Source organism: Ranitomeya variabilis, chromosome 1, assembly GCF_051348905.1.
Source record: "Ranitomeya variabilis isolate aRanVar5 chromosome 1, aRanVar5.hap1, whole genome shotgun sequence".
NCBI classification, from domain to species: Eukaryota; Metazoa; Chordata; class Amphibia; order Anura; family Dendrobatidae; genus Ranitomeya; species Ranitomeya variabilis.
This window is the reverse complement of record NC_135232.1, coordinates 644,079,224-644,101,648: the sequence shown is the minus strand read 5'-3', so window position 1 is coordinate 644,101,648 and position 22,425 is coordinate 644,079,224. Positions and strand designations below refer to the sequence as shown.

Here is a 22,425-nt window from a genome sequence, read left to right as displayed (position 1 = left end):
TCTCCGACTGGTCATTTTCAGTTGCCGGCAACGCCCTGTAGATTAATTTGGAAATCACTGAGTTAACCGTGAAGGATCAATTTAGATCCTCCCTCAACACTGGGTTGCCACACTCTTAGATCCCCGGTACAAAAGCAAATTTGGCGAAATAATTCCTGCCATAGAAAGGGATTCACGCATGGAGTATCAGCAGAGACTGTTAGATTCTGTAACACCTGCTTTTCCACAAAACACCAGTGGTGCACGTAGTCAATCTCTGAGTTCTAACTTGCCAACCGTGGGACTATCGAGTCATCACTCTAACCGTAACAGTAACATCGTATCTGGTGGTAACAGCAATTTTTTCCAATCGTTTCAAGATTTTTTTTTTTAGACCATCCTTTGCAAGGCCACAGGAGACAAGAAGTCTGACGCACAGCCAACGCCTAGAGAGGATGGTACAAGAGTATCTCCAAGTTAACATCGATGCCATGACTGTGGAACTGGACCCTTGCTCATTTTGGGCTTCCAATCTTGAAAAATGGCCTGAGCTCGCCACTCACGCCTTGGAGATCTTGTCGTGCCCCGCAGCCAGCATTCTCTCTGAACGTGTGTTCAGCGCTGCTGGTGGTGTGCTGACAGATAAGCGCACGCGGCTGTCCAGTGACAATGTAGACAGACTAACGTTCATCAAGATGAACAAATCCTGGATCCACAAAGACTTTTCTACCCCTGTGTTATCTTGGGGAGACTAAAAGCTTGATGATTTTTGAAAATCACCTCACCAACTTTTTTAAAAAACTCTGGCTAAATTGATGCCACTTAAGTGGTATCTGTGGCCGAATTTTTTCAAAAAAATGGAGACTCTCTGATTTAGTCCCCTTGCTGAGTTTTACATGACCTTGCCATCGTCAATTCCAGGTGGGTGGGGTCGTCTGCAGAGTTGTTTACTCATACTATGGCCTGGGATTCAGAGGTCTGCTCCAAAGCTTCAGTGTCTGCTAGTCAGCAGAGTAGCCCAGCCACCCACCGCCTGTTTACCTAAGTACTATTTTGTAATGGCATCTGGCCCAGGAAATCCTTCTGGGCCTAGTAGAATTTAGTGCTACTCAGCAGAGTACCCCACCCATGAAGCAAGCTACACCGCCTTCTTTCATTCTCAATCTAATCCCTCGGCTCTGGTGTGTCCACTCTCCCTCCAGCTCTCTCCTTCTCACAGGTGGACTACCGCGTGTTTTCACACTGTGGCGAATCTTTTGGGCCCAGGCATATGAAGTCATCGAGGTAATGGATAATATGTGCCGCCTTACAAACGTCCATGATGACACATTCGAGGAAGCAACTAAACGCCTCAAATAGTGAGCAGGATATGGAGCACCCCATGGGCAAACAGCGATCTATGTAGTATGATCCTTCAAAGAAGCAGCCCAATGGGAGGACACTATTCGGAGGCACAGGTAGTAACCGGGAACACCCCCTCAATGTCTGTTTTGGCCATTAGGGTGCCCCTTACCAACTTCTTGACCCGCCTGATTGCCTCGTCGTGATTGGTTCCGCGTTGATGTTGTCGTTTACTGACCTGCCCCTTGGATATGACAAATGGTGGATTAGTCTGAATGTATTGGGTTCATTTTTTGGCACAACTCCCAACGGGGGTACCACTACGTCTTCTAAGGAAAGTGTTCTGAATGGACCCGCCGCCATTCTACCTAAAGATTTTTTTTTTTTTTTTTGTCAAGACGTCTGGGTGTTGGTAGAGTGAGTTTAGATTTTTACTCCAGCCTTTCTTGATTTTAGAAGGGCATGACATGCCTATATCTGTGTCTACTCCTCCTTTTACTCCTCCACCTCTTCTCTTTTCGCATGACTATATGTAGTTGTGACTTTTCCATGTGTTTGTTGTGTCTTCTGAGCAGTTTGTCAGCTTTTGGACACCTTTTAAGGTGTTTTCTATGTGTTTTCCATGTGTTTGTATGTGTTTGTGTTTGCCTGCCATTGGTTTCAATGGGGTTCGACGGTGTTCGTCGACCGTTCGACGAACAGTTCGTCGAACATGTTCCTGTTCGACGAACCGAACCCGAACACTGGGGAGGTGGCTCATCTCTAAGAGAGACAGTCTTCTTTTTCTGGAAGGTTTGAATTCTGCTCCTGATCACTTCCCTTTCTGCATGGGAAAAAGAGGACATGCCACGGCGCGAATCAATGAGGACCCCTAAGAAAACTTTTTGTGCATCCGGATGTAGATCGTACTTCTCCCAGTTTATGCACCATCATAGACCTTTTAGCGTGCTGTCAGTCTGGGCGAGATGTTTAGATAGAGATGGCCCGCTAGATCTGCCTCCAGGAGGAGATCATGCAGGTATGGAATGACTATTCCCTCCTTACTCAAGAATGCAGCCACCACAGTCACTAGCTTTGTGAATATAGGAGGTGCTGAGGACAGGCTGAATGGTAGGCAATGTAATTGGAAGTGATTGATTACTCCCTGAAATTCCAGTGCAAATTTCAGGAATTGCTGGATGGACACATGGTAATACAAGTCACTTAGATCTAATGTGCACATTACAGAAGTCCTCCCCATTAGCGGAAAAAAATGGGTATAAGAGAAAAAAAAAAAAAAAAAAAAAGGGAAGATTATGAAAATGTGTAGGACCATATGTCCAATGCTGAAACTTCATCCAAACAATATATTAGAAGAATCTGAGTAACAAAATGGCTGCACTTAAACCCCCCAAAACTCCAAAGGGGGGGGGCTGGTTCGTGGTTCAAAAGCGTAAAAGTTGGGGCACGGAACGACATTACCATTGGTCGTACACTCCTGTGAAGAAAAGGAAACATTAGACAAGAAATTAGAATTCTCCAAAATAGAGCCTCAAAAGAGAATCCAAAGCACTAATGATAAATAAAAATCAAACTATTTGTGCAGATTTAAACCATGACTATGGTACAGATCATAGCACCACCATGGCCCTCTCCCAAACTCCATGAAACCAAATCTGGCAGACTGAGGTAAATCACTGATCAGATTTGCACCTCAAATACATTGAACCGGATGAGTGTAGCAGGAGCTCTCCTGAAGCACATCTCACTAAATGCGTCTAAACACTGCGACGCCTCCCCTCCCAGCTATAGTCTTTATAGAAGGTACAGAGTGAGGACTAGGTTGCGATCTTGCATATCTGCTCAGTGGGAAATCGAGACATCCTTAGTAGAATGAGCCATCAGTAATCATGGAATAGTCCGATCATTTGCAGAGTAAGCCAACAAAATGGCTGTTCTAACCCATCTAGCCAAGGCATCTTTAGAGTCCCCATAACCTTTCTTGGAACCTTGAAAAGAACACAAAGTGCGATGAGCAGTTCTTCCAGGAGATGTAAACCTTGAGGCTTCTATTAACTTGTAGACTATGAAACTCGCTTTTTTTTAGGGGTTCTAGGGTTTGAACAAAAAGAGTGAAGGACAATCTGTTTTCTGTGGATCCTAGAGGCTACTTTGGGGAGATAGGCCAGGTTTTAACAACTCTGCCCTCAAGAAACTGAGCACCCACTGATTTGACGGCAGAGGCTCCTCTTTTTTATGCTGTGGGTAGACTGTCCTTGAAGAGCAGATACTCTCTCTCTGGGCTGTTGGAATGGGTGAACATATAAAAGTTAAGCCCCAACGGATCACCTGTGGCTGAGGACCCGAAGGACACAATAAGTTTGATTACTGGACTGTTACATTGCAATTTCTCCTTCTAAATTTAACTGGTTTTCTCCCTGCAAGGAGTTCCTCTATTGTTCCCAATTAAATTGGGAATATGTTAACCCTTTCTCTGCCTCCATTGCGTCACTGCATTCCGCAACCTGCTTACATAAGCATTAATTGGCTACCAGCTTCAGCTGTCAGCCATTTCTGTTTGTCTCCCACATAGGAGCACTTGTTCGGCCAACCGTTCCTGTGACCTCTATGAGAAAACAGTCAAGAGACCTCTAGACCAGCAACTTATCTCCGGGAAAACAAATAAATTGGTTGTATGAGGGCGCTGGTGGTCTGATCAGACTAAGGGCTCATACTCGCTTGCGAGCAACTCGGATGAGTCTCGCATGTTAAAACCCGGCGCTGCTGCTGGCACTCAGATCGGAGCATGCGGCCGCATAGCAATACATGCAGCCGCACACTCCGCTCCTGAGTGCCAGGTGCAGTGCCGGGTATGGCCGCGCGAGACTCATCCGAGTTGCTCACAAGCGAGTATGAGCCCTAAGGCTGGCGTCACACTGGCGTGTTTTACGGACGTATGAAGCGTGCAGAAAATACGGATTGCATACGGTACAATGATTCTCCATGGCCCAGCTCCTATCTGCCGTATTTTACGGATCAGTATTATACGGTCATGTACGGCCGTAGAAAATTGCAACATGCTGCGTTTGTCAGCGTATTGCGCAAAAAATACGCCAATGAAAGTCTATGGGGCGAGAAAATTACGGATTACACACGGACCATGCGTGTGACTTGCGAGAAATAAGCAGCGGTGTTCTCTAGAAAAGCCGGCAATTCAGTGCGGTGTACAGCCTGGGAACTTTTCAGAATATTTTCCCAGGCTTGAGTTCATATGAGTTCATCCAGCAGAGGGCGCATCACCGTGGCTCGAGGTAACTACAGTACATTCCCCTGCATTCCATTCATTCACCATGTTTTACAGACAGGAGCACAGCTGCATTAGCAGAGCTCCTGGGTGTTAAAGATTTAACCCCTTCAGATGGATTTACAGCGTGGGACAAGACTGAATGACGGAAGGTATGGAATATTGTTGCTTGTTTTGTTTAACTTTATTTCAGGTGACAAGTGTCTTCAGGTGGATTAAGAGTATAATAAAATATTAAAACAACATGTGTATTTCATTAAAATACTTTTTAATAATGTGTGTGTTTTATTAATCATTTCGTACTATTGGATTAATAATGGATAGGTGTCAATTGACCTTACAATAGCAAGGTGACATTAACCCTTCATTACCCCATATCCCACCGCTACACAGGAGTGGGAAGAGAGAGGCTAGGTGCCAGAATAGGCGCATCTTACAGATGTGCCTTCTCTGGGGTGGCTGGGGGCAGATGTTTTCAGCCAGGGGGGGGCGGGGGGGGGGCAATAACCATGGTCCCTCTCTAGGCTATTAATATCTGCCCTCAGTCACTGGCCTTCCCCACTCTGGCAGAGAAAATTGCACGGGAGCCAGTTTTTTCCGCGATTTAACCCTTTAATTTAATAGCTAGAGCCCCCAAATTTGACACCGAGACACTTCTTACATTAGTAAAGAGGAATATGTAATAAAAGAAGGGATATGAGATGGTTTACTGTATGTAAACCATGCCTCATATCATGTCGGGTTTGTGAAGGAGAGATGAAAGCCGGCAATTGAATTACCGGCTTTTCTGCTATCTAGCGCGGAGTTAAATATAAACACAGTAATATGTATGTATATGTATGTATGTATGTATGTATGTATGTATGTATGTATGTATGTATGTATGTATGTATGTATATATATATGTATATATATATGTATATATATATGTATATATATATATATATATATATATATATATATATATATATATATATATATATATATATATATATATATTTTATTATGTTTAACGAATATTTGAGCCCATGGATCCATTGTATGTCGGTTTTGCAAGCCTGCGAGAAAATATCGCAGTACGGATGCCATACGGATTACATACGGAGGATGACATGCGCAAAATACGCTGCCACACCCTGCCTACGGATGACATACGGATCACTATTTTGGGAACATTTCTGTGTATTAAGGCCGTAAAAAACGGACCGTATTTTCATACGCCTAGTGTGACGCCGGCCTAAGAGTGTTGGCCGACCCTGTTGGTATTGGCGAGTGCAGCCAACATTAGTATAAATGTGTATGGGAGGCTTACACTACCCACCACACGAGTAGTACTACATTGGCATATATAACAAAAAGAAAAAATGTAAAGCTGGCTTTTAAGGGACAGTAAAAAAACAAAACAAAATGAAATACACACTTTGCAATAAAAGGCTTAATAAAGCTAAATCACAAGTTTACATGAAAAAACAAACAAAAAAAAAAAAACAGAAAAGGACTTGGAAATAATTTCATTTTGAATTGAAATGAAAAGGAATTGAGAACTCATGAGTCATGGCCAAAATAAAAAGCAAAACACAGAAATACAGAAAACAGCAAAGAGAAAGTCATCACTTCCACCACCAAATGTTTATTCCATTAAAGTAAATTGGTACAAATATACACAACTGTAAGACCGAAACTTACAGATAAAAGATGAATCTCTCTGAATTGAGGTATACAAGAAGCGAACAAAGAGGAAGTCGAAAATAGTGAATAAAGTCAAAGAACATTAAAAAAAAAAAACAGCGGTATAAGTTGATGGATATACTGTGCATAATAGTGGTATTAAAACTCTAAACTGTATATATTAATATATATGATAAAATATATATTAATATACAAAATATATAAAAACGTACACGTATAAACAAAAGACCAGCAGTTTGTCAAAGGAAAACAACATTTATATAGATACATTATATATATTTATTAGATTAGGCAATGTTGAATTATGGAAGAATTAAAAAAAAAAAACTAAAAAAAAACACGAGACAGGTTTTCCGCGACGGCTGACAGCCAACGCAAATACTGTTACGTAGTTTGTTGTAAAAGCACGATAGATACCTCACTGCTCGCGAATATTAAAGCAATGAGTACTTACATCTGAAGGTGACATACGGCATGAAGATAAAACCACAGGCGGTCCAGTTTTATTTTTTTATCCTTTCATAGAAGAATTAGCAGCTAAATCAAAATCATATATACATTACTAGCAACTGAACGCTCTTTTCATTTTAAACCTTTGGCAAGATTACTTACAAACTTAAGACAACCATTAATTAGCCCAAAACTATTTAAAATATCTGCATAAAAAATAAAGGATTTTGGCTTTATTCCCCTGTGCTGCCAAGTAGGTGGGTCTGCGCCGCAACCTTGAACTGCAGCCCACCCCGTACACCTGGCAGCGCTGGGTACATAACGTCCGCCCTATAACGCCCTACATCTGTATATGTACATATATAATTTTCTTCTTATATTAATTTTGGAAGCTCAGGCACTACTTCGTTGCTTTGCAGAGAGTCATATCTCCGGGATGTAGCCAGGTTTCTGTATTTCTAATGAAAAGTAGGTCCATTTTTTTCATCTTCGATCCCATGAACTACGATACAGAATCGTCTCTGATTTGCTTTGCGAGGGAAGCCAAGGAAAGATTTGAAGAACAATGATAATTCCCACCCTCCCTTGGTTCCATATAGTATATATTTTTCTTGGCGAACGTTGCAACTTCCTTACCCCCCTCTCGTTGGTCCTTTCCTAATTTATTTATCATGAGAAAAATAAATTGAGACACCAGTCCCTGATTTGTTGACCATTGCCGCTTTAAAGTTCTATTTCGAATGTCTTCTGGAGGTCACTGGAGAAGGGATTAGTTGGGGAAGGGTTACCTCGAGCTTTTGATTTGCTTTCTAACGCAGCCCACTGGGCTTCAAAAGGGTCTATAGGAGTGGATGAAGTCTGCCCTTGTTGGTGCTTGGCACCCAAATCCCAACCGCTGCTATTTACTCCATTAAATGCCACCGAACCATTTTGCTGCTGAGGAGACGGTTTGAAGAATGGACTGCTGGTGGTGCTATTGGACTCATAGGTTGGGAAAGTCTGTTGCTTGACCAGACCTGGCGACGGCTTCGGTTGATAGACTTGTGGGTGACCTGCGGCTCCAAATACATTTGCGACCATTTGTGAAGGTGTAATGCCGACAACTGGGACGCTAGGAGCCGGATAACTCATTCCATTGGCTATAGGGTAAGGCTGCTGCACAGGCATATATGTAGGTGGTAGAGCTTGGACTATGGCAACTGGCACGGCTGGTGGAGCTATGAAAGTGTTTGTTGGGTAAGGCTGAGCAGGATTTGGTGCAGCAGAAACAGGCTGCAGCAGAGCCGGCGCTTGAATGACAGGAGCAGGGACAGGTGACTGTCTCTGATGAGCCATAGCAGTTTTGGACACCTCGTTAAGCCAGCGGTCTGCCTCAGAAGGAGTCCGTTTGTGATTCGACTGGACTACCGTAGGTGTCGATACAAACTCAGGCCCTAAAAAAGGGGGAGAAACAAAGACAAACCATTCAGTGATGACAGACCTTCCCATTACTGATATTGGAGATAATAGTTGGTGCTTATAAGATTCTATGGAGAGGGGAGGAGCTAGAGGCAGAGGCATTCTACTGCAAACTCTCCTTAAAAGATACTGTAGTTACAGGTCTCCATTGAACTTTATGAGCACCAACTCATCTCAGTAATGAGAAAATCAGTGGCATTTCACATATAGAGCCCATGCACAGGGAGATCAGACTGGTTTAGCTGGTATTTGCAGTCTGCTATACAGATGGCTTAAGCCGAAAGGTTTGGGTTCATGTTTTGTCTGAATATATTATATTATATATTATTAGTCAAGGAAAGGGATCCCAGCTGACAAACTCTTCTTGGGTTTAACTAATATTATACAGCCATATGAGAGCACCCATGCAGGACCTTCCATCTAATGCTGCCTTACCAACAACAGTGGCCACAGGCGGTGCTCCAGTGCTAGCAACTTGTTGGACAGATGCTGTAGGAGCATTTGCCCAGGGATTGGTCTCACGGACAGGTGCCGCTGCGGGAGCCATAGAGACTTGTGCAGGCTTAGCAGCAGGCATTGTAAAGGCAGAGGCAGTGCCATTCACTGGACAACAGTGTCCTGAAACAGGACAATGAAAAGATTAGTTCATGCAAGGACATGCGCAAAGCAGAAACCTTTACATAGATTGACAAGTTAAAAGGATTATAATAAAATTATGGTGGGACCGCCCAACCATATAATCTATATGGGCGACTATTCTCTTGACAGATGATGTCAAAAGAGAAGGATCAGGAATATTAAACGTCACTGCAGAGACCCAGATTCCAGGGCTTTGTTACTTACTCAGGCTCTTGATGTATTTTTAATAAAACACTGATTCATATGATGCAGCTCTGCTAGTCTTCTCAATGATAAGCTCCTGCCATGAAGTCCTCCATATTCATAAACTTCCCACTCACCACCATTGGTTGGTAACTTTATGTTTACGCACAAGTGAAGCAGATAGCTGTCAATCAATGGCAGAGATGAGAGCTCATCACTGAGAAGACTAGCAGAGCTTCAGTGGATAGAAAACAGAAAACTAATGAAGGATTCCCATTAATGTAAACAAAGTAGATGAGTAAAGTGTTATGCAACAGCTAGGTAAGGTTAGTAGTATGCCCAGACAGTTAATTAAGTTATTAACACAGAAGCCAATAACGTATCAATAGACAGTCATAGTTAATGCAAAGTAGATCAAGTGACTGACCTTCAAATGGCGGAGACTGTGGTGTTGTGGGCTTGGTCATAGGCGCAGACATGAAGGGGTCTTCAGGAGGCCCACTGAAAGTGTTGGTAATCTGGGAGCATAAGGCGCTAATGCTCTCGGTTTCTCCCTCCATCTCAGCAACTACAATAGAAAATGGTAATCACAAAAAGTGAGAATTAGCTAAACCAGCCCCCTTCACCATCTAGGTAGCGGCTGTGACAGAAATAATGAACACAGTCAATGACCACTTTCATATACTGCTCCCCTCCACATGTTCAAAGGAATTGTTCTTGTGCCCAGCACAGTACTGAAGGCAGCAGCGACCCCACATGGATACAGAAACTATATTGGTAACTTAAATAATTTATCATTTAAAGATTTTATCAATATTTGTTTTTGATTGTAAACCCCCATTTAATATTTCCAGGCAGTTTTCCCATTAAAAAAATACAAATCTACAGACTGCCTCTTAAAAAAAGCAATACTTCATACAGAACATTTGCATAAAAATTAAGTTCTGGTGTTAATACTAGAAAGGAATGAACAAATGAACAGTCATGTGAACAAGCGCAGAGCAAAAATGTCAGTGTACATGCGTGTTATGTTTATTTCATATGTGCATACGTGTGATTGCATGTATAATGTGGCAGAAGGTGCTTGTTTTATTATAACTGAGTAACGTGAATGTGCACATAATAGTGGGTGTGATTTCCAGTCTGAAATTAAATGACCTATTCTTAATATTCTAAGCATTACAACTGCATTAAGGTAACATGGAATTGATAGAGTTATTATTTTGCATGTTTCCACTTTGTTTGTGAAATAAAATGACATTTATAATAAAAAAAAAAAATAAAAAAATACCTTTTTTGTGCTGCCTTATTCTGGCAAACATAACTGTCATTTTTCCTACAACTGAAGTAAGGTTCGGGGTTTTAATTTGTATAATGTACTGTCCACCTCATAGTCTTCCATATAATATAATGCAGCCAGCAGTCCTCCATATAGTACAATGCGGCCCCCCACAGTCCTCCATATAGTATAATGCAGCCCCCATAGTCCTCCATATAGTATAATTCAGCCCCCATATAGTATAATGCAGCCCCCATAGAGCAAAATGCACTCCCCATAGTCATAGTATTATGACCACCACAATGTACTCACCTCTCCCTGTTCCCCTGCTGCTCCAGTCTCCACAGCGAGTCTCTTCAGCAGCTCCACTGCCAGAAATAGCATGGCGCGATGAAGTGACATTGCACCTGCTAGCTGAGACGTTAGACGCAGAAGATAGAATAATGGGGGAGAGAGCAGACTGCATCCAGGATGCCAAAGCTGAAACAATTGAGGAGGGATGCGGATACAGTTGAAAGGGTTATGCCGGTAGTAGGGGGGGCAGGTTGACCGGAGCAGACACCTCCACGACTCACGGGACTTGCAGCAGCTGCGTAGTCTGCCGCTATTAGAGGCACACCACTTGCTGGAGATCCTGTGCAATTGGTCACTCTTTTGCCCTAATGCCAGCAATGGCATCACGAATTATATATATCAAAGAGGACCTTGATGTCTAAATGTTAATTTTTTTTCTTCAGTAATCCCATATATATTTATTTTAATTGTGTAAAATAAATGATACACAGAAGGTGGCAAGGCTGAATTTGACACTAGGCATTAGGTAAGGACAGAACTTTTTTTTTCTCTATGATGGCAGCGGTTATTGCTGCTCTCCTGGTTGACACTCTCACCCAAAGGTATATACTGAAGGTGCAACGTTCCTGGGTTTAAGCAATTCCCCACAGCCGTGATGTAGCATTATGTGTCACAGTCGCACCGCCACCTTATGAGTCATCATGCTATTGCTAAACCCCAATGTGCTATGCTAATGTGTTCACATAGGGTTGCTTTCTCTGCCCACCCACTGCCCCCATATACCAGGGGCTTGTGGGCACCGACAATCACAATAAGTAGTAACTGGAGGAGAGAGAGGGGCATCTTCCTGTGCATATTACTGCCAAAAACCCTTGTAATATGTTTTTCTTACCTATTGTCCACTGCCTTGATTAATACTACAAACCATTCTGGAAATCCTGGCACAGCCAATTTCTAACTGCATTGTAAAATACAGAATTTCCTTACTGTAAGGAGACGCATTCGCGCTTCTCCGTCTTACCTGGGTTAACAATCTGGAAATCAGATTTCCTCTGCACAGTGGATGGCAGTTCATTAATTCTCAGAGAAAGCTGCCGTTTAAAAGGGGACATCTTTTGGCTGAGCGCAGGAAATCCCCTGAAAGAGCCTTGTCTTGCCAGTTGCTCCACAGGTGCATGTCTGCGTGGGATCATGTGAGGGTTGCTGCCATCTTTGCTTTCCTGTAGCACGTAGAGCTCAGATGTTGGGGAAGCCGGCACGGCTGGAGCCGGAGTCAGTGTCACTGTGGCAGATGTGGTAGGAATTGGTAACACAGGTTTGGGTTTTGGTTCAGGATCAACTGCTAAATACAAAAAATGAGACATTTATGTCTCGTCCACAAGGCGACATACTGTAACAGTATTTATAAACCAAAACCAGGGGTGGCACCTACTTAAAAAAGAAAACAAAAAACAAAACCTGAGAGTGGTCCCAAGCATCATTGCCAGTCATATTTCAAGTTTTACTACGATACAGATAAATCTGCTTCTTTCTCCTCCTGGACTGATCTTTTCACTGCGTACAGATTTATCTGTGAATTTACAGTGAAGCAGTTTCTATCTTTACTGAGATAGAAGAGGACAGTTGGTGCTTACCAGATTCTATGGAGAGGGAGGAGCTAGAGATATTCAACTACTAGCTCTCCTGAAATGACACTTGCAGTTCTCCATAGAACATTATGAGCACCAACTGTCAATCTCTCTCAAACATAGGGAAATCTGTCATCACTTTAGACAGATTTTACCCGTGAATGTAGAATTGTGAATGAATGATCAATCCAGGAGGAGAAAGAAGCAGGATTTCTCCACCATAAACCTTTACTATATTTTCACATATACTACTGATTTATAGAAAGTAAATTAAAGCATAACCATTGTTTTAATGTTTAATAACTCAATAGTATATGCAAAAATAAGAAACTTTGTAATATATCTTAATACAGAAATCTGCTTTTTTCTCCACCTGGACTGATCTTTCATTCTCAAGTCAAGAGTAAAATCAGTGACTTCATACTGTACAATTTCTGAGATAGGAGGGAATCGTTGGTGCTTATAAGTTTCTATGAAAATCTATAACCGTTTCAGGTGAATTTGCAGCAGAATGTCAGTGTTGGCATCTAGATACTCCCTCTTCAAAAAATGTTAAAAGTGCCTACTGCCATCTATCTTAGCAAAGGGTAAAACTTTCACTGAATACAGATTTTAGCTGTGAATTGAGAATGAAAGATCAGTCTGGAGAAGAGAAAAACAGATTTCTCTGATAAAGATACATTACAAAGTTTCTCGTTTTCTTGTGTACAATAGGTTTATGAAATAAAAATTAAAACTATGCGTTATGCCAAAACTTGGTTCTTGGCGACTTCACCCAGCTTACATATATAGGAATATCAATTTATTGTTAGATTGTTAAATGGATTGTGCAGTGGACAGACCCTTTAAAAAGGTCACACGATATCCATATAAGTTGCTATATGGGTGTGTATGTATAAATTCAGAGCATAAGAGGAATTTTTGGTACTCACCGTAAAATCTCTTTCTTGGAGCCTTCATTGGGGGACACAGGTAACCATGGGTGTATGCTGCAGTGGCTAGGACGCTGACACTAGGCAAAAAAGCAAAATAGTTCCTCCTCAGAAGTGTACACCCACTGACAGGCACCAAGTACCTCAGTTTTGTTAAAGCAGTAGGAGAAGCAACTAAACTCAACATATGTACCAACCCAAGAATAAAGGTGCATAGGCCCAAAAGCGGTACAACTAGTTAGGGAGGGTGCTGTGTCCCCCAATGAAGGCTCCAAGGAAGATTTTACGGGGAGTACCAAAAATCCCTCTTTCTTTATCGCTTCATTGGGGGACACAGGTAACCATGGGACGTCCCAAAACAGTCCCAAGGGTGGGAAACTAAGAATGCAAAGAAAACAGACTTAGGTCGGCCGATGCATAACCGCCTCTTGCAGCACCTTCCTTCCCAGGCCTGCATCAGACGAGGCATGGGTATGAACCCTGTAAAACCTTGTGAAAGTGTGCAAGGATGACCAGGTCGCGGCCTTACGAGGCCTGGTGCCAAACTGCCCAGGAAGCCTTCACCCCCGGAGGAGGCCGTTTCTCCTGAATACGGTATGCCTCCAATATTGCCGAACGAATCCAACGAGCAATCGTGGACTTAGAATCTGGGAGCCCCTTACGACAACTTCAGAGATGACAAATAAGATATCACAGTGGCGAAAGGAACCGGTCCTTGAAAGGTGGACTCGGATTTATCTTACCAGATCCAACTTGTGGAGAGCCTTCTCCAGGGGATAGACCGGAGAGGGGATAGACCGGAGAGGGACATAGAAAAGGAAGGACAAGGTCTTCATTAATGGGAAATGAGGAGACCACCTTAGGTGGTAAGGAAGGCATTGGTCTGAGAACTACCTTGTCCTGATGTAGAATCAGGAACGGAGAAGGGAGGACAATTCCGCTAACTCAGAAACTCTCCTGATGGACGTGATGGCAACTAAAAAGGCCACTTTCCACTTTCGCCAAGGACAAGATTAAGATCCCATGGATGCATTGGAATACGATAAGGAGGTGCCAGGTGGGAGACTCCTTTAAGAAAGGTTTTTACTTGGGAATGAGAAGCCAGATTTTGTTGGAAAAGAATAGACAGAGCGGAAACTTGACCCTTTAAAAGGTACCAGAATCACGACCCGCTTGTAGAAATCCCAGGATAGAAGGAAGGGAAAAGGACAGACCAAACTGTCCTCACGCCACCAAAAGACGGCCTTCCAGTATCTGTGGTAGATACTCGAGGATGATGGTTTTCTTGCCCTAATCATGGTCTGAATGACCTGATGGGAAAAACCAGCCTCCCTCAAAACTGCGGCCTCAACGTCCATGCCGTTAAAACTCAGACTGAACTCTGGTGGAAGAGGGGGCATTGTGAGAGAAGATCTGGATGGTCTGGAAGCCTCCAGGGAGCGTCCATGAGCATGTTCACCAGCTCCGCGTACCAGGCCCTTCCTGGCCAGTCTGGAGCTACCAGGATTACAGGAATTCCTTCCACATTTATCTTTTTCACAACTATCGGAATCAAGGGGAGAGGCTGTAAAAGACAAGGCAGCTGGCATTGGAACCACGGGTTCACTAGTGCATCACAACCGATGCCTAGCTACAAATTGAGGAACCTTGTGGTTCATCCGAAACGCCATCAGATCCCCGTCCGGTGTGCCCCATCTCTGGCTTATTTGGTTGAAACTGACGGGATTGAGAGACCACTCGCCCGATGCGAGACCCTGACTCAGAAAATCGGCTGCTCAATTTTCCACCCCTTTGTTACTTCTGCCATCACCTGATTGCTGCGAGTCCCTCCTTGATGGTTTATGTAAGCTAAGGCAGTGGTGTTGTCTGATTGTATGCAGACCGGCTGGCCGGAGAGGAGGGACTGCCAGCGGCGAAGGGCAAGAAAAATTGCCTCCAGAAGACTGATGGGGAGAGCGGCTTCTTGGACGTTCCAGCGACCTTGCGCTGTGTGCGCTGAAGGAAGGCCGCTCCCCAACCGAAGAGACTGGCGTCGGTGGTGATTAACTGCCATTGGAGAAGAAGTAAAGACTTCCCTCGTAGAACAGATACGGATAGCGTCCACCAGGTTAGAGACTGCCTCAATTTGAGAGGCCGAAGCACAGGCTGGTCCAGGGAGGTGGTCCTCTTGTCCCAAGCTAATAAGAGGTCCAGTTGAAGAGGACGGGTATTGAACTGGGCAAAAGGCACAAATTCCATGGCAGCAATCATCTTCCCCAGAACTCATGCAGAGCCATAGGGGAGAGGAGTTGGTCGCTTTAGAATGCAGATTCCATGGTAGAGAGAAACCTTTCCTTTGGAAGGAAGACACAGGCTTGGACAGAGTCAAACCTCATGGCCAGAAACACCAGGTGCTTTGCTGGGGTCAGGGAGGACTTTTCTGTTGACAATTCAGCCGAGATGGACCAGAGTGTCCAAAGTGATCTGAAGACTCGGGTTGCAGTCTCGGCGGGACGGCCCTTGATCAGAAGATCTTCCAAGTAGGGGATTACAAGAACCTCCTTGGAACGAAGGATGGCAATGACCTCTGCCAAGACCTTTATGAATACTTTGGGGCAGAGACCAGGCCGAAGGGAAGAGCCGTGAACTGATAGTGGTCCTCCTGGATCACAAACCATAGGAATCTCTGATGCTGAACACAAACAAGAATGTGAAGATAAGCATCCTGAATGTCCACAGAGCAAAGAAATTCTCCCGGTTCCATGGAGGCGAGTACCGAATGTAGCAACTCCATCCTGAAATGACAGATCCAAACGTAACGGTTCAGATGCTTGAAGTCAAGATGGAGCAATCAAGCTTTTTTTGGGACTACGAAAAGATTTGAGTAGAACCCTGAAAACCATTTGTTCAGGGGAATGGGTACGATTACTCCTGTGCGTAGTAGGGAAGATACAGCCAGAAGAATCCCTGGGGCCGGAGACAGGAGTCTTGGAGGGTGAGACACAAAGAAATGTCTTCCTCGGAAGGGGGACGTCACTATCTCTCTGACCCAGGTGTCGTCGACCACCGACAACCATGTGTCCCGGAAGAGAAGAAGCAGGCCTCCCACCCCGGAGAGATTCCCAGGTGGGGGTGACCCGTCCCGTAGAGGTGAACCTGTTGGTGCGGGACCCAGGGGGCTTGGAGGAGCGACCCTTTGGCTGCCGGTGAGGTGCGGATTTGAAGGACGGCTTCGTCTTTTCCCCTTGGGCGGAAGAGCGGTCCTGCTGGGAGGAAGACCCGGAAGAAGAAATAGGCTGAAAGGAATGAAAATTAAGCAACCTCTTCCTATTGAAAGGATGTTTAAGTCTGGACTGGGGAAGAGGTGCTTTTCCCGCCGGTAGCATCCAAAATTATCTGATCCAGTTTGGACCCAAAAAGCCTAGAGCCTTGAAAGGCAAGGTCAGCGAGACTTTGAGGGCGGATCTGCATTCCACGCTTTCAACCAGAGAATGCGGCGTATAGCAATGATGTTGCTGTTTGCCCTGGCGGAACAACTGGCCGCATCTAAGGAGGCGGTCACGAGATATTTGCCAGCATGGGCAATCTGGTCTGCCAAATCTGCCATGTCATCCAGAGGAGCTGCCACTAGGAAACCCCAAGCATCATTGCCCAGGCAGACATGGACTTTGCCACCCAGGTGGAGGCAAAGAGGGGACAGAGGGAAGCGCCAACCACTTAAAGGGTGATTTAGCCAAGGACTCAATCTGCCTATCCGTAGCGTCCTTAAGAGATGCACCATCTGGCAGAGACAAGACTGTATTGGAAGACAGGCGAGAAACTGGCGGGTCTAATTTGGGGACTCTGCCCATCTACCAACGAGGTCTGGGCTAAAGAATGTCTAGCTGCTTCTTTCCCGGGAAACGCTTTTCAGGTTGTTCCCAGTGTTTAGCCATAATTGCTTCAAATTGCCTGTGATTGGGAAAAGTCCGGGAAGGACGTTTACCCATTTGAAGGAAACGGAGTGCTCCTGAGCAGGTGCCTCGTCTTCCTTTAAGTTAAGAGTTTGGGTATTTGCCAAGATGGGGATATTGATTATATCCTGCATTTTTGAGACCTGATCCGTATCAGACTCAGACTGGGAATCCACATCCGAACCAAAAGCCTCCTCCGAAGAGGGGACATGGGGAGTGGAGGGCATCCTAGAGGATGCAGAGAGACCCTGGGAACTGGAGGAGAAACTGGAAAGAGCCAACTTTCTTTGCTTTGTACCCGATCTGTCCCTGCGAAGGTCTTGGTCAGGTGCGCGTGAATCACCGTGAGAGGAGTTCAGAGCACTGGTGGCAGCAGACAAATGTGGAAGACGCTCTACACTATGTTCCAAATTATTATGCAAATTACATTTTTATCGGATTTTCCTAAATGGTTGGTGCAAATGACAGTCAGTCTAATAAAAGTCATCACCGTTAGATTATACATCAAATTTTATTGAATAACCCTCCCAATGATAACAGTATAATCTCCAAAATGAATAAAAACTTAAAATGCACTGTTCCAAATTATTAGGCACAGCAGAATTTCTAAACATTTGATGTTTTAAAGAACTGAAAATGCTCATTTGTGGAATTTGCAGCATTACGAGGTCACATTCACTGAACAAAAAAGCTATTTAACTCCAAAACATCCTAACAGGCCAAGTTACATGTTAACATAGGAACCCTTCTTTGATATCACCTTCACAATTCTTGCATCCATTGAACTTGTAAGTTTTTGGAGAGTTTCTGCTTGTATTTCTTTGCATGAAGTCGGAAAAGCCTCCCATAGCTTTTGTTTTGATGTGTACTGCCTCCCACCCTCATAGATCTTTTGCTTGATGATACTCCAAAGGTTCTCTATAGGGTTGTGGTCAGGGGAAGATGGTGGCCACACCATGAGTTTATCTCCTTTTATGCCCATAGCAGCCAATGACTCAAAGGTATTCTTTACAGCATGAGATGGTGCATTGTCATGCATGAAGATGATTTTGCTCCTGAAGGCACATTTCTGCTTTTTATACCATGGAGGAAAGTTGTCAGTCAGAAACTCTATATACTTTGCAGAGGTCATTTTCACACCTTCAGGAACCTTAAAGGGCCCTACCAGCTGTTTCTCCATGATTCCGGCCCAAAGCATGACTCCTCCACCTCCTTCTGATGTTGCAGCCTTGTTGGGACATGGTGGCCATCCACCAACCATCCACTATTCCATCCATTTGGGCCATCCAGCGTTGCTCAACACTTATCAGTAAACAAGACTGTTTGGAAATTAGTCTTCACGTATGTGTGGGCCCAATGCAACCATTTCTGCTTGCAAACACTGTTTAAGGGTGACCAAATAGTAGGTTTATGAACCACAGCAAGCCTTTGAAGGAGCCTACACCTTGAGGTTTGAGGGACTCCAGAGGCACCAGCAGCTTCAAATATCTGTTTGCTGCTTTGTAATGGCTTTTTAGCAGCTGCTCTCTTAATCCGATGAACTTGCCTGGCAGAAATCTTCCTCATTATGCCTTTATCAGCACAAACACATCTGTGCTCAGATGCAGCCACAAACCTCTTTAACAGTACGATGATCACCCTTAAGTTTTTGGGAAATTTCTAATGTTTTCATCCCTTCACCAAGGCATTGCACTATTTGATGCTTTTCAGCAGCAGAGAGATCCTTTTTCTTTCCCATGTTCCTTGAAAACTGTGACCTGCTTAATAATGTGGATCATCATTTTTAAAGTACTTTTCCTTTAATTAGAATCACCTGGAAAGTCAATTATCACATGTGTTTAACCCCTTCATAACCTTGGAATTTTCAGTGTTCGTTTTTCACTCCCCTCCTTCCCAGAGCCATAACGTTTTTATTTTTCCGTCAATTTGGCCATGTGAGGGCTTATTTTTTGCGGGACGAGTTGTACTTTTGAACGACATAATTGGTTTTACCATGTCGTGTACTAGAAAACGGGGAAAAAATTACAAGTGCAGTGAAACTGCAAAAAAAAGTGCAGTCCCACACTTGTTTTTTGTTTGGCTTTTTTGCTAGGTTCACTAAATGCTAAAACTGACCTGCCACTATGATTTTCCAGGTCAGTACAAGTTCATAGACACCCAACATGGCTAGGTTATTTTTTATCTAAGTGGTGAAAAAAAATTCCAAACTTTCCTAAAAAAGGAAAAAAAAAAAAAAAGCGCCATTTTCCGATACTCGTAGCGTCTCCATTTTTTATGATCTGGGGTCGGTTGAGGGCTTATTTTTTGCGTGCCGAGCTGGCGTTTTTAATTATACCATTTTGGTGCAGCTACGCTCTTTTGATCGCCCGTTATTGCATTTTAATGCAATGTCGCGGCGACCAAAAAAAGGTAATTCTGGCGTTTCTAATTTTTTTCTCGCTACACTGTTTAGCGATCAGGTTAATGCTTTTTTTTATTGATAGATCGGGCGATTCTGAACGCGGCGATACCAAATGTGTAGGTTTGATTTTTTTTTATTGATTTATTTTGATTGGGGCGAAAGGGGGGGCGATTTAAACTTTTATATATATATTTTTTTCAAATTTGTTTTTTTACTTTTGCCATGCTTCTATAGCCTCCATAAGAGGCTAGAAGCTGGCACCACTCGATCGGCTCTGCTACATAGCAGCGATCTGATGTTCGCTGTTATGTAGCAGAAATGCAGGTGTGCTGTGAGCGCCGACCACAGGGTGGCGCTCACAGCTACCGTGGATCAGTAACCATAGAGGTCTCAAGGACCTCTATGGTTACAATGTGAAGCATCGCCGACCTCCGATCATGTGACGGGGGTCGGCGATGCGATCATTTCCAGCCGCCCGGCCGGAAGCGGTAGGATGCCGCCGTCTGCGTTTGACAGCGGCATTTAACTAGTTAATAGGCGCAGGCAGATCGCGATTCTGCCCGCGCCTATTACGGGCACATGTCAGCTGTTCAAAACAGCTGACATGTCCTGGGCTTTGATGCGGGCTCTCCGCCAGAGCCTGCATCAAAGCAGGGCTTCTGACCTTGGATGTACTATCCCGTCCAAGGTCAGAAAGGGGTTAAGATTGATTTCAGTGATCCATTGAGCCCTGAGACACAATACCATCCACGAGTTTATTTGAAAAACAAAACAATTAAATCTTTATGACACTTAAATCAAATTTGCATAATAATGTGGAACACAGTGGAGAACCTGGACCAGGGACTGTGATACCTTTGTAAGGTCAGAGACCGACTGTGACATGGCAACAACCCACTCCGGAGGGAGAGGTGTGCTTTCATCCCGGGCATTAGGGTGCTCCTGTGGGACCGGCATGGTGGAAGGACTGCAGGACCGGCAGACAGGGGAAGGCTGACCCAAGGACCACTTTCTTTTGCAGAGGGCACAGGCGTAATGGATCACAGTAGGCTTAGAGAGGCAACGAGAAGCCTCTCTAGGGTTGGGCATAAGTAAAGCCTTGCTAATACTGCTGGGAAGGGCTATTTGGGGAAAAAAAAAAAAAAAAAAAAAAAAGTGGAAGAGAGGGTAGAGCCTCCCCGATATCAGCGATGATCAGCAGTCACTGTGTGGCTGCCTGTGTCCCCAGTGTAGCAGGCGTGGAGAGGCTCCGATAAGCAGACTATCCTTTTTGCTGAGGCACAAGCTGGAACATAGCATTGGCTGTGCCGAGTCCCAGCAGACACGATGCACTGCGGTGGGCGTGCCCAAAATGCCAGCTGGTGAGGGAAGTGAAAGTACCTCTCCGATGGGCCGAATTGCCGGGGGAGTGTACCGGCAGGGAGAGGAAGCTCTGATTGGAGCAAAAGCGCACCGGGGATGTGGCCAAGCCTGCAGGAGGAAAGCAAAGGCAAGCCCTACTATTGGGCTGAAAAGAGCACACAATTCAAAAGTACAGTGGTGAGTGGCCAGACGAAGCCGGGAGGAGGCGCGACAAGGAAAAAAAGGGGGGGTTTGGGGGGAGTGGACCACTGAGTAAGGCTGGCCAGGAAAAAATGTCCGCCACTATGCAGGGTTTTACAGAATTATAGCCGCCCTGCCCTATAACAGTGATGCTACCTGAACCTGTCGCGTTATGGGGAGGGGATCATACATACCTGCAAGGTGAGTCCCGGTCCACTTCATCGTTGAGGATGTCATCAGGAGACCCCGAGTGGATGGGGGTCACTGGTATGGGAAATCCTCCTTCCCGCAACGTCTCCAGACGGTGCAGAAGACGGCATGAACCCTTTACAAGAAGTGGGGAAGGCCACCGCTGGTGACCACTGACTTCCTCCCATCCCTCTCCGAGGAGAGGGGTGGTGTGGGGAAAAGGCTAGGACCGGCCACTGGGAATCACCCTAAACACCTGTGAGGGTGACGGGGAATAGGTCCTGCCTTGCGGGTCCGAGTGGGCGATGTGGGTGACACCACACTGCTCTCTCGATTGCATAAGTGTGGGAAAACAGGGTGAGAAATTACCCCCCGTTACCCTGAAGATGAAGAACAACCTGAAAGACAAAAGGAAAAAAGGTTAATAAAACACAACAGGTGACCTGAAAAGGAAAACTGCAGATCTGGGATCAGATCCAGGTCCGCCTCCTACAGACACTAAGCTTAAACTGAGGTACTTGGTGCCTGTCAGTGGGTGTATACTGATGAGGAGGAGCCATGTTTTTTTGCGTAGTGTCAGCCTCCTAGCGACAGCAGCATACACCCATGGTTACCTGTGTCCCCCAATGAAGCGATAAAGAAAGCACTTTTATGCTGGCAGATTTCTGCCTACACCAAGTGCTGATAGACAATACTACAAAGCAATAGGTTCACGTTGAAAGGACCTACTAGTCTCCCTGCACATACAGTGGCATGTAAGAATTCGGGCACCCCTGGTCAAAATTACTGTTATTGTGAACACTTAAGAAAGTTGCAGATGAAATGTTCTCTAAAAGGACATTTCCTTTGTATTTAGGATATATAAAAGGAAAATGGGCAGATGCAAAAGTTTGGGCACCCTGCATTGTTAGTACCTAGTAGCACCACCTTTTGCAAGTATCACAGCTTGTAAACACTTTTTGTAGCCAGTAAAGAGTCTTTCAATTCTTGTTTGAGGGATTTTCATCCATTCTTCCTTGGAAAATTCTTCCAGTTCTGCGAGATTCCTGGGACTGCTTGAATACATTGCTATTCTGAGGTCTAGCCACAGATTTTCAATGATGTTCAGATCAAGGGACTGTGAGGGCCAATGTAAAACCTTCAGCTTGAGCCTATTGAGGTCGTCTATTGAGGATTTTGACGTGTGTTTTTAGGATCATTATCCAT

The 22,425-nt window shown here is 44.5% G+C and overlaps 1 protein-coding gene across 12 annotated transcripts in view; it reads right to left on the bottom strand.

Annotated features, from left to right (window-relative positions):
- Positions 1 to 6,213: 6,213 nt before the first annotated feature.
- The window catches only part of NUMB (NUMB endocytic adaptor protein), a 138,087-nt gene continuing 121,875 nt past the window's right edge, over positions 6,214 to 22,425 (bottom strand). For 6 of the 12 annotated variants that reach the window (XM_077261658.1, XM_077261606.1, XM_077261665.1 and 3 more), the window contains 4 exons: positions 11,617 to 11,937; positions 9,450 to 9,590; positions 8,636 to 8,818; positions 6,214 to 8,175 (listed from right to left, as the gene is read on the bottom strand). In XM_077261658.1, the coding sequence (XP_077117773.1) occupies positions 7,466 to 8,175; positions 8,636 to 8,818; positions 9,450 to 9,590; positions 11,617 to 11,937 (1,355 nt within the window). In that variant the 3' untranslated portion in view covers positions 6,214 to 7,465. The remainder of the gene's footprint in view (positions 8,176 to 8,635; positions 8,819 to 9,449; positions 9,591 to 11,616; positions 11,938 to 22,425) is intronic. The other 6 variants (XM_077261649.1, XM_077261674.1, XM_077261690.1 and 3 more) reach the window with 4 other exon arrangements.